General features: G+C 42.0%; 1 protein-coding gene across 3 annotated transcripts in view; it reads left to right on the top strand.

The window, feature by feature from the left end:
- TSNAXIP1 (translin associated factor X interacting protein 1) overlaps positions 1 to 15,268 on the top strand; it is a 37,194-nt gene that overhangs the window by 13,848 nt on the left and 8,078 nt on the right. The window contains exons 6-13 of one of the 3 annotated variants that reach the window (XM_069738604.1): positions 4,290 to 4,486; positions 5,905 to 6,040; positions 7,706 to 7,875; positions 12,318 to 12,477; positions 12,936 to 13,066; positions 14,019 to 14,147; positions 14,572 to 14,730; positions 15,071 to 15,180. In XM_069738604.1, the coding sequence (XP_069594705.1) occupies positions 4,290 to 4,486; positions 5,905 to 6,040; positions 7,706 to 7,875; positions 12,318 to 12,477; positions 12,936 to 13,066; positions 14,019 to 14,147; positions 14,572 to 14,730; positions 15,071 to 15,180 (1,192 nt within the window). Of the gene's footprint in view, positions 1 to 4,289; positions 4,487 to 5,904; positions 6,041 to 7,705; positions 7,876 to 12,317; positions 12,478 to 12,935; positions 13,079 to 14,018; positions 14,148 to 14,571; positions 14,731 to 15,070; positions 15,181 to 15,268 lie in introns of all 3 variants that reach the window. The other 2 variants (XM_069738603.1, XM_069738605.1) reach the window with 2 other exon arrangements.

The following is a 15,268-nucleotide window of genomic DNA, read 5'->3' as shown; positions in this document are numbered from 1 at the left end:
GGACTACATATTACAGGCTAGATCTCCAATTCCAAAAAAAAATACATTTTTCCTGTAATGGGAGTCACTTTGGGAACTCAAAATGTGTGTGGGGGCATCACACTTTGCTGGGGTGACTGTGGGGTCATCCTAGTGTGCACTTAAGGGGGTACTGTTGACAAATCATTGTATGGCGGTCATTATACTGTATGGGGGCCATCATACTGTGTATATAAGGGAGTACTGTTGGCAAATCATATTGTATGGGAGTCATCATCATACTGTATAGAGGCCATGTAAGGGGTCATCATATTGTACATCTAAGGGGGTACTGTGGGTGAATCATATTGGACGGGGTCATCATACTGTATTGCGGCCATTTAAGGGGTCATCATACTGTACATCTAAGGGGTACTGTGGGCGAATCATATTGTATGGGGGTCATCATACTGTATCGAGACCATGTAAGAGGTCATCATACTGTGCATGTAAGGGCAAATCATATTGTATAGGGGTAATCATACTGTATGGGGGCCATATAAGGTGTCGTCATACTGTGAATGCAAGGGGGTACTGTGGGTGAATCATATTGTATAGGGGCCATAATACTGTATGGGAGCCATGTAAGGGGTCATCATACTGTGCATGTAGAGAGTACTGTTGGCGAATCATATTGTATGGGGGGTCATCATACTGTATAAAGACCATGCAAGAGGTCATCATACTGTGCATGTAAGGGAGAATCATTGTATAGGGTCATCATACTGTGCATGTAAGGGGTACTGTGGGTGAATCATATTGGATGGGGGTCATCATACTGTATGGGGGCCATTTAAGGGGTCATCATACTTTGCATGTAAGGGGTACTGTGGGCTAATCATATTGTATAGGGGTCATTCTACTGTATGGGTCCATGTAAGGGGTATCGTAGTGAGTGAGAAAACTAAGGGGCGTCAGTCAAGTCAAAACTACTGTGCAAGTTGGGCAAAACATGTTCCTTTCCCTGTCTTTAAAAGTTGGGCAGTATGTCCTGCCGTGACCGTGCCTGTGTACCCTGATTCCACCAACTCATCCAAAAAAAATTTTTAACAATGTTACGGAAGATTGCTAATTTTTTTCCGGTTCCAGCTTCTTTTTACTTTCAGTCGTTGATGTACAAAAGCCATCCAGAATCAGCACCATCTATGACCAGCCCAGAATGACATGATGTGGCTGGGGACTATGCACCCTGAGGCTTTGGTGCTGCTGCTACTACTATAGCTTCACCATGGTGTATATTACAAAATATTAGAACTATATGTGCTCACACTTTTCAGCCCCAATTAGTATTATTTTACAACTCCAACAATATATAGCAGTTTATCTATGTGATGACACAATTCTCCTCATTTACTGCTGCATCTTATAGTATAAAATGATTGCAGTATAAATCAATGCTCCTCCGGGGACCCTCATGTTTCTTTTGCCTCTTTAGAGATTTAGCAATCCATTTGCTAATCTGCTGTTCACCAGAAGACCCAGCAGGGATTTCTTAGCAATGTGTTTATTAGTCTCCACAGTGACCGGTTTTATACATTATCGGTTTTATACATTATTATGGAAAATATGATAGAATTCAGCATCTCTCATTAATGTTGTGCTAATGGAGAAAACTTGCAATGAGCACAAAATTTGCATTTGTTTTTTACTTTTGCCTTTCATCATCTATTTTTATTGTGAGAGGTTTTCTGATACAAAACCCAAAATCGTGTTTCCTTTCACACAGTCAAAGTGTAACTTCGCATTTGGAAAACTCTTGACATCTCCTAGGGACATATAAAAAAGGTTTGATCAGTTGGGGACTTCCTACTTAGACCATCACTGAGCGCTGCTCTCCTCCAAGACTGTCAATAGGAAGTCTAAAGAGCAGTGTTCCCCAAGTTCGATCCTCAAGAGCCACCAACGGGTCATGTTTTCAGGATTTCCTTAGTAATGCCCAGGTGAGAACTCCATAATCTAGACAGGCATCAATTCCATCACCTGGGCCATACTAAGGAAATCCTAAAAACACAACCTGTAGGTGGCTCTTGAGGACTGGAGTTGGGGAACACTGCTATAGAGTCTATCCTCAGTCTTGGAGGAGAGAAGCACCTGGCTGAATACTTTTGCCTTCACCCAAGCACCTAGATCCAAACTTCTGACTTGACAAAAGTTATTTTTAAAGAGTCCAGTTATACTTTAAAAGGATTGCTTCCAAATCACAACCCCTTCCTACAAGCCAATGTCTTGCCAAAATCCATCTCCATTAGCTATCGTGACTCTTGATCTTGGCTTGTCCATGCCATTCTTTGACCTGTCACTTACTCCTGGCAGTTCACTGACGGTTCCGGAATCTGGACACAGACTTTTTAGGTAGTTTTCTAACTAAAGTAACCGTAACTAGCTAATCTCCATGGATCCACCCTCATGGAGCCTCCAATGATTAGCTGGGGGAAGTTCTATCTAATCACAAACTTCAAGAAATCAATAAAGAAAATAAGTGGCACTCACCACTAATGTAAAATCAGACATCTTTTCCTTATTGCAGTCTCATGCCATGGAACAAAAGAGACATACTGACAACAGCTATTTTGGGTAAAACTGTGCTGCCCCCATGACTTATGTCACCGAACCTCCTTATGTACAGCATATCAAACTTTATCATTAATTACAAAATCTAAAAAAGAAACATACAAAGAAGATCATTTCACAACAAACAACCAGGTGCTCCCCGCAAGATGTCAGGCAGAGGAATGAAAAGAATTATCAGAAGAGTTGTCCAAGAGCCAAGGACAACAGGTGGAGAGCTACAGAAAGACCTGGAATCAGCAAGTACAATTTTTTCGAAGGAAACTAGTAATGCACTCAACCTCCGTGGCCTATATGCACGTTCGCAACGCAAGACTCCAATTGCTCAACAAAAAGCTCATGCAACTAGTTTAAAGTTTGCTCAACCACATTTTGACAAGCATGTGAAATACTGAGAGAATATAGTCTAGTCAGATGAGACCAAAATTGAACTCTTTGGATGCCATAATACACAGCATGTTTGGAGGCCAAAAGGCACTGCATATCTCCCAACAACACCATAGCAACTGTGAAGTTTGGAGGTGGGAACATCATAGTTTGGGTTTGTTTTTCAGCCTACGGCACTGACAAACTTCATATAATTGAAGGAAGGATAAATGGACAAATGTACTGAGACGTTCTTCATAAACATCTGCTGACATCTACAAGGCTGATGCAGATGGAAATGAGGGTGGAAATTTCAGACAATGATCCCAAACCCACAGCCAAGGAAACTCTCAATTGGTTTCAGAGAAATAAATCTGCTAGAATGGTCCAGCCAATCACCGGACCTGAATCCAATAGATAATGTATGGAAGGAACTAAAGCTCAGAGTTCATAGAAGGAGCCCATAGAACACTCTGAATGTGAAGAAAGTTTGGGTGGAAGAATGGGCCAAAATCATAACTGAGCAATGCCTGCGACTAGTTTCTCCATACAGGAGGCACCTTGACGTTTCATCACCAACAGAGGCTTTTATACGAAGTATTAAATAAATTTCAGTAAGCGTGTTCAATACTTCCTCCCCCCCCCCCCATGTCATTTCTCATTATTACACATAACTTAATTTATGGACATGTATGGTTTGTCTTTGTAGAAGAACAAGGTCATCAAAAAAAGATGGTAATGATATACTAATATGCACATTAAGCTCATTATGGGAGTCAAAAAAATGGTGGAGACCATACACTTACTTATGGTAATGTGGTAGACAGTGATGGCATGTGGTCCTGGCTTCCCAACGTGCGTTTCACCCTTGCTTCATCAGGGGCATGTCATATGAGTAGTGAGTATATAAGGTTTAGCATGTTAACTAATTGACCAATGACAATTCCCAGATCAAATCATGTATTTTATATGTTGACCAATCCTGATGTCTGTTTATGATGTTATCGCAACGTGAGCTATCCAATAGAAGGTTTCATTAATGATCAAACCAACCAGCCAATCCCAGTGACTCTACTATGTGACCTTAGTGACGTATGTATCCGTCCACAGTTTCTGATTGGTTCCGCCGCAATTTGATGGAGAAGTTCTCCAAGACGGAACCATGTAGGTTGGGCATGCACAAATACTTTAATGTCAGTATCAGATAAAGTTTTTTTTTTAGAGAGATTTACCAGTTTTATTTCATGTTAGATATCTGATTAGTCCGTATGGTTAGAATTCCTCGAGATAATTAGATTCTTCCATATAAACTGCTAACGTGCTCAGGGGATTCACAGCTCACCAAAGAGAACAGATCCGGTCGCTGGAGCCTTTGAAGGCCATGCTGGTTTCCGTATCCGAACGTTGCGACAAGGAGATTCAAAAAATTTACGAAAACGAAAGGCTCGAAGTAAAAACTCTAAAAACGGAGAAATACAATCTGTTGAAAGTGATTGATCAATTGAAAGAAGAGAAACTCTCTTTACAGGCTCAGGTAATCCTTTTTTTTAAATCCTGTAATAGTGTAATTAAAAAAAAAATAAGACCAATGGTCAAGGGCTTCTTTTTCTGGAAATGGGCTAGTGAGGAAGGTACGAGGAGCATGGTGAATAGGAGCTGTATTGTGGTAGTGTTGGTGTCGTGAGTATAGAAAAGCTCGGACAGGCCAACTGGGAAACCGGTAAATCCCCCGGTAGGCCGCTGTGTAGAAATAAGCCACTTACCCACAAGAATTAGCAGTAGTTGGCCAAAATATCTGATTCTCAGACAAAGCAGCATCTCATCTTTCATTGTACAAACTCGTTTATTATTACATAGACACACAGGAAAATTGGTGAATGATGAATGTGAATACCTGCATGTAACTGAACATGGGGCCACCTCAAGCTGACACTGGGTATAGATACTCACCCCAATCAATGAATTCTGGAGGTCTTCCTGTCCCTAGGTGTGGATTTTATCAGAAATTGATATACAGTTGCCTTGAAAAGTTATTCTTACCCCATAAACAATTCCAGTTTTTCACTTTACATCCCCAACTTTCATCTATTTTTTAAAATAATTAGAAAACTAAATGTTTCCTTCACACGTCACAAATACGTGACACTTTGTGTTGGCATATCACATAAAATCTCAATAGAATACATTTAAGTTTGGGTGTGTAACGTGAAAAAAATGTGGAAAAGTTCACAGGGTATGAATATTTTTTCAAAGCACTGTATCTTTGTTTATTTTGTAAGTTTTATCGTAAGTCTGAATAGGATGCAATGGACAGGAGAAATATGTTGATTTCATGGGTTTTCTGGGCATTTTCTGTTACCTGTGCAGGGAGGGGGAGGAGGTGAGCTGTGACCATGACCCATTGTCATGTATTTAAGTGTTAAAAGGGTATTCCCATCTCCAGGATCCTATCCCAATATGAAGTCGGTGTAATAATAATAATAATATTAGCAAATACCTCCAATTAGACATGGATTATAGTTCTCCTGATTAGCTATGTCGCTTATCCCATGAGGGAATTGCAGTAGCTTAGGTATCCATGGTTACAACTGTCATTATATCAGTGGTCGTAACCATGGATAACTAAGCTACTGCAATGCCCTGCAGATGGAGTAAGCAACGTAGCAAATCAGGAGAACTATACTTTTCTGTACCACTGCCGGGGTCAGCTGACAGGTTTCTTGCTTCCTCTTTTGCTATGAATGGCGCATGACTAATGCTACCAATCACTGGATTGCTTACAGTTTAGATGGCATTGTAGAAATTGGGATAGAAAGTGCCAACCCCTTTAACAAGTTTAACAATCGCTTCTCTTCAGATCAATGTCCTGAAATATTAGCAATTAGCGTCTTAAGTTCTTCAGTAACAGAACCTGCCCTTATACAGCTATATAGATAATGATATTGCTGTTAGGTCTCCAAGCTGCAGGAAGAGATGGAGAAGGTGTATCTGATGTACAGGAACGAGTGTGACGCTCGGAAACTTCTGATTTCTGATATCAATGAGCTGAAGTATCAGCAAGAAGATCTCAGGCTGTCCCAAGGTCATAGTAAGTTACGGAATTGTAAAATGAAGTATTCAGTCTGTCATCATGCTTGTCACCTAAGTAACATTGTAACTGCAATGCATTACTTATCTTATACAGACCCTAGAGTTACATCCTGTATTATACCCCAGAGCTGCACTCACTATTCTGCTGGTGCAGTCACTGTGTACATACATTACATTACTGATCCTGAGTTACATCCTGTATTATACCCCAGAGCTGCACTCACTATTCTGCTGGTGCAGTCACTGTGTACATACATTACATTACTGATCCTGAGTTACATCCTGTATTATACTCCAGAGCTGCACTCACTATTCTGCTGGTGCAGTCACTGTGTACATACATTACTGATCCTGAGTTACATCCTGTATTATACTCCAGAACTGCACTCACTATTCTGCTGGTGCAGTCACTGTGTACATACATTACTGATCCTGAGTTACATCCTGTATTATACTCCAGAGCTGCACTCACTATTCTGCTGGTGCAGTCACTGTGTACATACATTACTGATCCCGAGTTACATCCTGTATTATACCCCAGAGCTGCACTCACTATTCTGCTGGTGCAGTCACTGTGTACATACATTACATTACTGATCCTGAGTTACATCCTGTATTATACCCCAGAGCTGCACTCACTATTCTGCTGGTGCAGTCACTGTGTACATACATTACTGATCCTGAGTTACATCCTGTATTATACTCCAGAGCTGCACTCACTATTCTGCTGGTGCAGTCACTGTGTACCTACATTACATTACTGATCCTGAGTTACATCCTGTATTATACCCCAGAGCTGCACTCACTATTCTGCTGGTGCAGTCACTGTGTACATACATTACATTACTGATCCCGAGTTACATCCTGTATTATACTCCAGAGCTGCACTCACTATTCTGCTGGTGCAGTCACTGTGTACATACATTACATTACTGATCCTGAGTTACATCCTGTATTATACCCCAGAGCTGCACTCACTATTCTGCTGGTGCAGTCACTGTGTACATACATTACTGATCCTGAGTTACATCCTGTATTATACCCCAGAGCTGCACTCACTATTCTGCTGGTGCAGTCACTGTGTACATACATTACTGATCCTGAGTTACATTCTGTATTATACCCCAGAGCTGCACTCACTATTCTGCTGGTGCAGTCACTGTGTACATACATTACATTACTGATCCTGAGTTACATCCTGTATTATACCCCAGAGCTGCACTCACTATTCTGCTGGTGCAGTCACTGTGTACATACATTACATTACTGATCCTGAGTTACATCTTGTATTATACTCCAGAGCTGCACTCACTATTCTGCTGGTGCAGTCACTGTGTACATACATTACATTACTGATCCTGAGTTACATCCTGTATTATACTCCAGAGCTGCACTCACTATTCTGCTGGTGCAGTCACTGTGTACATACATGACATTACTGATCCTGAGTTACATCCTGTATTATACCCCAGAGCTGCACTCACTATTCTGCTGGTGCAGTCACTGTGTACATACATCACATTAGTGATCCTAAGTTACATCCTGTATTATACTCCAGAGCTGCACTCACTATTCTACATTACACCTGTACACTCCTGATCGTTAGGGTTGTTCTGCTGTATAACAAGTGACTTGTTTAGTTATCACATCTTATGTATTGCAGAAGAGCAGGGAGAAGACCCGGTGACTTTAGCTGTGGCACTAAGAGCGGCCCGAAATGATCTCACAAAAACTCAAGTTCTACTGAACACCTTAAAAGCCGATTATGGAGATGTTGTTCCCAGAAGAGACTTTGAGAATCAGGAAAAACATCTAGTTGCATGTGTAGAAAAGGCAAGTCTTTATATGTGCTCTGTATATCCTTTTTATATTTTTGTGTCTTTTTGTGTTATTTAAAAACACTGTACGTCACTACGATTAATGAGTACGTGAACTCCATTATCGCTATATATGTAAAAAAACGTAAGGTACTTAGTTAATATTTTTAAATAAAAAACTGTTAAAGCCATTTTTTTTTATTAAAAAATGTTCACTAAGTACTTTATGGTTTTAGCTTTTACAGCAATAGCGGAGTTCATGTTTTCATTATGTTTAGTGTGTATTTGTATATTGGACACAACGTATATGTGCACCTGTATATTAATTCAATATTATAGCTGTGATTGTCCACATTTTATATATCTGTTATTATCATTTTTGTGTTATTGTATTGCAGTTGTCTGACTTTACATTTTTTCTACCCTCCACTTGGTTTGTCGGTTATGATCTGCACTTCCATGTTGTTAGGCCGCCTGCTTTCTATCCACCATCTTGATTCCATATTTCATGTTATTCCTCTACGCTCTGCTATAAATCCCATGATGTATCAGGGCAGCATCCCATGACCAGCTAGAACCAGCAAATCTATGTCTCCTGGGATCTCACTGTGATTATTATCATTCCTTTTATGTTCTCCATAAATAATATAATATATTATAAGTGTACAGTCAGTAGGTTAAACTGTAATCTCCTACATTATAATTGTTGACAGGAGCTGTGCAGTCATCATCATTATCTGTGAAAAAAGCTTCAATGGGACAGTCCATACAGTTTCATCATCATCTAGTAACTTCCATTGACTGAGATAGTGACCCCCTTTATAAGACATACCGTATATACTCGAGTATAAGCCGACCCGAGTATAAGCCGACCCCCCTAATTTTGCCACAAAAAACTGGGAAAACTTATTGACTCGAGTATAAGCCTAGGGTGGAAATGCAGCATTTACCGGTGAATTTCAAAAATAAAAATAGATCATTATTTCCCCATAGCTGTGCCATATAGTGCTCTGCACCGTTCATATTTCCCCATAGGTGTGAACCATATAGTGCTCTGCACCGTTCATTGTGCCCCCTAGCTGTGCCATATACGGTGCTCTGCACCGTTCATTGTGCCCCATAGATGTGCCATATACAGTGCTCTGCACCGTTCACTGTGCCCCATAGCTGTGCTGTGCCATATACGGTGCTCTGCACCGTTCACTGTGCCCCATAGCTGTGCTGTGCCATATACGGTGCTCTGCACCGTTCACTGTGCCCCATAGCTGTGCTGTGCCATATACGGTGCTCTGCACCGTTCACTGTGCCCCATACATAGCTGTGCTGTGCCATATACGGTGCTCTGCACCGTTCACTGTGCCCCATAGCTGTGCTGTGCCATATACGGTGCTCTGCACCGTTCACTGTGCCCCATAGCTGTGCTGTGCCATATACGGTGCTCTGCACCGTTCACTGTGCCCCATAGCTGTGCTGTGCCATATACGGTGCTCTGCACCGTTCACTGTGCCCCATAGCTGTGCTGTGCCATATACGGTGCTCTGCACCGTTCACTGTGCCCCATAGCTGTGCTGTGCCATATACGGTGCTCTGCACCGTTCACTGTACCCCATAGCTGTGCTGTGCCATATACGGTGCTCTGCACCGTTCACTGTGCCCCATAGATGTTCCACAAAAATTTGTGCCGCCGCTGCCGCAATAAAGAAAAAAAACCACATACTCACCTCCCTTGATTGCAGCTCCCGGCGTCTCGTTCCGGCGCCTCCATCTTCCCGGCGTCTCTGCTCTGACTGATCAGGCAGAGGGCGCCGCGCACACTGTATGCGTCATCGCGCCCTCTGACCTGAACAGTCAGAGAGCAGAGACGCCGGGAAGATGGAGGCGCCGGCCGGGAAGATGGATCGGCGCCCGGCGGCTGGAACGAGGACAGGTGAATATGCTATACTCACCTAGTCCTGGCGATCCTCGCGCTGTCCCCTCCTGTCTTCGGTGCCGCAGCTTCTTTCTCTATCAGCGGTCACCGGCACCGCTGATTAGAGAAATGAATAAGCGGCTCCGCCCCTATGGGAGGTGGAGCCGCTTATTCATTTCTGTAATGAGCGGTCCCACGTGACCGCTGAAGAGAGGAAGAAACTGCAGCGCCGAAGCCCGTGGGACGGCAGGGACAGCGCGAGGATCGCTGGGACTAGGTAAGTATACCTCAGCGCCCTCACCCCCTCACCCGCCGACCCCACCGCTACCGTGACTCGAGTATAAGCCGAGGGGGGCACTTTCAGCCCAAAAATTTGGGCTGAAAATCTCGGCTTATACTCGAGTATATACGGTAAATGCATGTACAGTGGTGTGAAAAAGTCTTTGCCCCCCCCTTCCTGATTTCCTATTCTTTTGCATGTTTGGTGATCTGAAACATTTAAGTGTGACAAACAAATTTAAATATTAGACAAAGATATCACAAGTAAGCACAAAATGCAGTTTTTAAAGGAAGATGTTTATTATTACGGGAAAAAGAAATCCAAAACCCTGTGCAAAAAAAAGTGATTTCCCCCTTAAAACATAAATGAACTGTGGTTTATCACATCTTTGGGAACGGAGTTCAAATTCCTTAGCCACACGCAGGCCTGATTACTACCACACCTGTTCTCAATCAAGAAATCACTTAAATAGGACCTGTCTGACAAAGTGAAGTAGACCAAAAGATCTTCAAAAGCTAGAAGTCATGCCGCAATCCAAATAAATTCTTGAACAAGTGAGAAAAAAATCTAATTGAGATTGCTCAATCTGAAAAGGGTTTTAAAGCCCTTATTTATTTTCTTGGTTTTCAGTCTCCTCTGGCGCTCTAAGAGTGCTTTGTAGGTTTAATTGGTTATTGTTCCCTATTGGTGCATTTTTCCGATAAATGTCACTTCCCCCTATGTTTTTTATACCACCTGAGGAAGATGGCGTGCCGCTATCAAAACGCATTGTGGACTGTTATACATTTTAATAAAGGTTTGTGCCTTTTAATTTTAACTGTTTTACCTTTCTTGCCTCAGCGCTCCTGAAGACCGCGTCATCTTTTTGCTTCCTTATTTCTAAAGCTTTGGCACTCCAACAAACCACAGTCAGAGCCATTATCCACAATGACAAAAACATGAAACAGTGGTGAACCTTCCCAGAAGTGGCCAGCCAACCAAAATTATCCCAAGAGTTCAGCGTTGACTCATCCAAAAGGTCACAAAAGACCCCACAACATCCAAAGAACTGTAGGCCTCACGTGCCTCAATTAAGGTCTGTGTTCATGACTCCACCATAAGAAAGACTGGGAAAAAATAGCCTACATGGCAGAGTTCCAAGACGAAAACCACTGCTGAGCAATAAGAACATGAAGGCTCCTCTCAGTTTTACCAAAAAACATCTTGATGATCCCAAAGACTTTTGGGAGAACACTCTGTGGACTGACAAGACAGAAGTTTAACTTTTTGGACCCATTACATATGTTGTAGAAGTAATACAGCATTTCAGAAAAGCAACATCATACCAACAGTAAAATATGGTGGTGGTAGTGTGATGGTCTGGGGAGGTTTTGCTGCTTCAGCACCTGGAAGCCTTGCTGTGGTAAATGGAACCATGAATTCTGCTGTCTACCAAAAAATCCTGAAGGAGAATGTCCGGCCATCTGTTCGTGACCTCAAGCTGGAGCGCACTTAGGTTATGCAGCAGAATAATGATCCAAAACACACCAGCAAGTCCACCTCTGAATGGCTTAAGGAAAACAAAATTAAGACTTTAGAGTGGCCTAGTCAAAGTCCTGAACTTAATCCGATTGAGATGCTGTGGCATGACCTTAAAAAGGCGGTTACTGCTAGAAACTCTCTAATGTGGCTGAATTACAACAATTCTGCAAAGATGAGCGGTCCAAAATTCCTCCAGAGCGTTGTAAAAGACTCAGCCAGTTATTGCAAACACTTGATTGCAGTTGTTGCTGCTAAGGGTGGCCCAACCAGCTATTAGGTTTTGGGGGAAATCACTTTTTCACACAGGGCCATGTAGGTTTAGATTTCTTTTTCCTTTAATAATAAACCTTCATTTAAAAAACTGCATTTTGTGTTTTTTTATTTGTGTTATCTTTGTCTATAATTTCAATTTGTTGGTGATCTGAAATATTTACGTGTGACAAACATGCAAAAGACTAGGAAATCAGGAAGGGTGCAAATACTTTTTTACACCACCGTAATTTCCAGGAGATCACCATAAAACCATATGACCCAACTGGAGAAGTACAGGAGGAATTAAAAAAAAAACAAAAAAAACCTGGAATTCTACTTTTCATTCTGCTTGGCCCGAAGGAGTTAGGCAGAAGCCCCCTTTTAGAAGGACAATGGAGAAAATTCACCAAAACTGTTGGTGAATTTCCCCATTGTGTGTATTTATATATATTTTTATAAACATGGCACATATATAAATTGATCTTTATTGATGCAGATGGGCATTCTTCAGAACGACCTCTCCCAATTACAGCAGGAACACAAGTCACTTCTAGAGATCAACCAACAAGTTGTACAGCAACATGATTCTATCTGCCAGGAGGTGGACGATCTTCAGAAAAGCAGAACCCCTAGGCCGGACTGGGAGAAGTGTATAGGTATGTACAACCATTGTATCATATTTTCCCTTAAATGTTAAAAAGAAATGTATTTTTGTTTATTGACTGACGTTCAGTTTTGTACCCCTTACCTAGTGTCGTAATTATGGCAGGGTAATCTCTGACCAGTCATCATCAGTAAACTCTGAAACCTGGTAGTAGTTAGCACATTACATTCAAACGAATAGCCATCTATAGTACATGGATGACGGTGGGTCTGCCAGAATGCTTAATGACTATTCTAGCTTGGGAAATGGGGGGCCGGACCCAGGAAACCTCCCTCTATCTCATCCATGTGGCCTCATAATATACTATAGAAACCTACATCAGACATATCATTCATTGTATTCTTTGAACAAACAATTTGAAAGATTGCAAATGTGGGTAAACTTTGCCTCCAACTGAACTTTCTAAGACTATATTACGCAGCTGATAAAATGTTGGTGTCCTTTCTGCAGATCTGTTTCCCGAGGTCTTTCAGCGATGGTCCGTATTATCTGACGGAAAGAGCAGCGACCAGCTTTTGGATGTGTTACTGACAGAACTGGGCACGAAAGTTCTCCAAGAGAAGGATTTCTTTCCGGGCATGGTATTAAACTCTGTAAGGGAAGAGTCAGACGGCTGTATTAATCGGATGGAGATTGCATGAACTGGCTGGTGGCTCTCCCGACCCGAGAGTGACAGCTGCATAGAAATACATGAAGTGGTCATGCTCTGGTCGAGAGAGCAGCCAGCCAGTTTATGCACTGTGTTCCGATCTCCACCTCAATTTTATGGCCACCTGACTGCGCCCTTACACATTCATATGGTATATTCACAAATAACCCGGGAACCTACTTAGGCGGGAAACTTGCAACCATGGTAGTAATATTACAATTCTTCCCTAAGTGGCAGGCAACAGTGTTGTACTGCTCTAAGATCGGGTTCAGACAGCAGTACACGGACTTCAATGCCTGGCCTAACCGTGGATCGCCTAACCCTAATTTACAACCTCATATATGTGGTACTTGTAAAGCGGTAAGTTCAGGTCAGGAGTAGAGTTGAGCGAATGTGTTCGGCATCGGTCACCAAATCTGAATTTGCCCTATTTGTGCCGAATTTATGTTTGACAATCAATTCCAAACATATTCGTTACTTTCTACTCCCAATAACTCGCTTGCAAATACAATATTCGCCGCCGATCGTAATTGGAACCAAATTTTGAAAAATTCACTCAACTCGAGTCAGGAGATCAGTGGTCAGTCCGGCATTGTGGTCTATATACGGCCATCTGAATTCAGCCTAAGGGTGAGGTTTCCAATTAGGTGAATGACTTCATGACTGTATGTTCGTGAACAACTTTGGCAATGGTACATCATGAATCTTAGGATGTTTTCAGCTTTGGCTTACTTTCCGTACAGAAGCCACAGAGATGTGTTTCCAATGATTGATTTAAAATCTAACACATAAGAAAGCTGAACGTCTGTGATATTTGGAAGTTCAGAAGGGCCCCTAGAAATCTTGAGCTCTTGTGATACAGCTATTCGAATTGTTGATTCTAGGGAATTAGCGATAAAATTCCCGTTCATCTGCGCCAGGATCGACCAGTGAAAAACTTAAGATTAAGCCTAAGAGAGGTGTACGGGATGATAAAGGAAATTTGGAGAGAAAAATTTGCCATGGATCAGCAGGTAATGTACCGAGCATGTGCGATTGCATTCACATTGGTTAACGTCAACTGGATACATAGATTATGGTCTGTGATTATGACAGTGACAAAACTCACATGACTGCTGCAGCCAATCGGGGGCTACTGATTAGTCGCAGTGTTGATGTTCGATCCTTCAGGAAGAGAGAGCTATGGAACTCTCTTCCAGCTAAGAGAAACACAAGCATTAGTGAAGAAGACGGGTGGGAGTCCAATAAGTACAAGGCTTTTTTGTTTTGTTTAATTTACAGACCACCATGGGCCTATGTTAAAAGTTAGAAAAAATATATATAGTAGTGGAAATAATCAGAAAAAAAAAATGTGCAAATGCGATTCCTATAAGCTGGACTGGGCTTTTACTTTATAAACCAATGAGAAAATGTTTCTCCCCGTTGTCTTTCTTGTAGAAGGGTAGACGATCCTCTCTGCCTGAGTTTATGATAAACTATCTACAGAGGAAGTTTGGGGAGGCGTCATTTGGATGGTCGTATTCTTTGCATCAAACATGTCGGATTCAACTGCGAAATGACCAAATCCATTCTTTTTATCGAGTCCTTATGGGTCAAGTGAGTAAAACGTAGGCTTGTTCTTCATCATCCTTGGTCCATAGACACTTGGTTAGTACACGAGTATATTCGCTCATCACTAGTGGCTTAGAGTCCTTGTCCTTCACACATGGAAGTGGAGAATACTCTGGTGATAGGACATGTCTGCCTCTACATGAGATCGGAGAGGTCACAATGTAAAGGTGACCTAGTCCAAGTCCGTACATCTGAGCACACAATACACTTATGTGTACGAGGCCGGAAATGCTCCATCTTGTCAATGATACAGTTCAAAACCCCAAATCTGAACTTTTCCTGGTGGTTCCCATCGGCACGCTAATATGGAAAGGCTGTTTTGCAGATGGATGAAGATTTGTATTATGCTTGGTTTCACGGACATAAACCCCTGCAGAAGGAGCTCGCTGCTGCCGACAGCTCAAATGATGGATCAGTAACACAGGAGCAGTTCAGGTATGCTAGCTAAGTAATGGAAAAACTGCAAAAAAAACCCCCATACCTTCTGTACTGATATTTTAAGGGATAGTCGTATCTCGGCCAT

This window comes from Ranitomeya imitator, chromosome 9 (genome assembly GCF_032444005.1).
Source record: "Ranitomeya imitator isolate aRanImi1 chromosome 9, aRanImi1.pri, whole genome shotgun sequence".
Lineage (NCBI taxonomy): Eukaryota > Metazoa > Chordata > Amphibia > Anura > Dendrobatidae > Ranitomeya > Ranitomeya imitator.
This window is presented reverse-complemented; position numbering and strand designations above follow the sequence as displayed.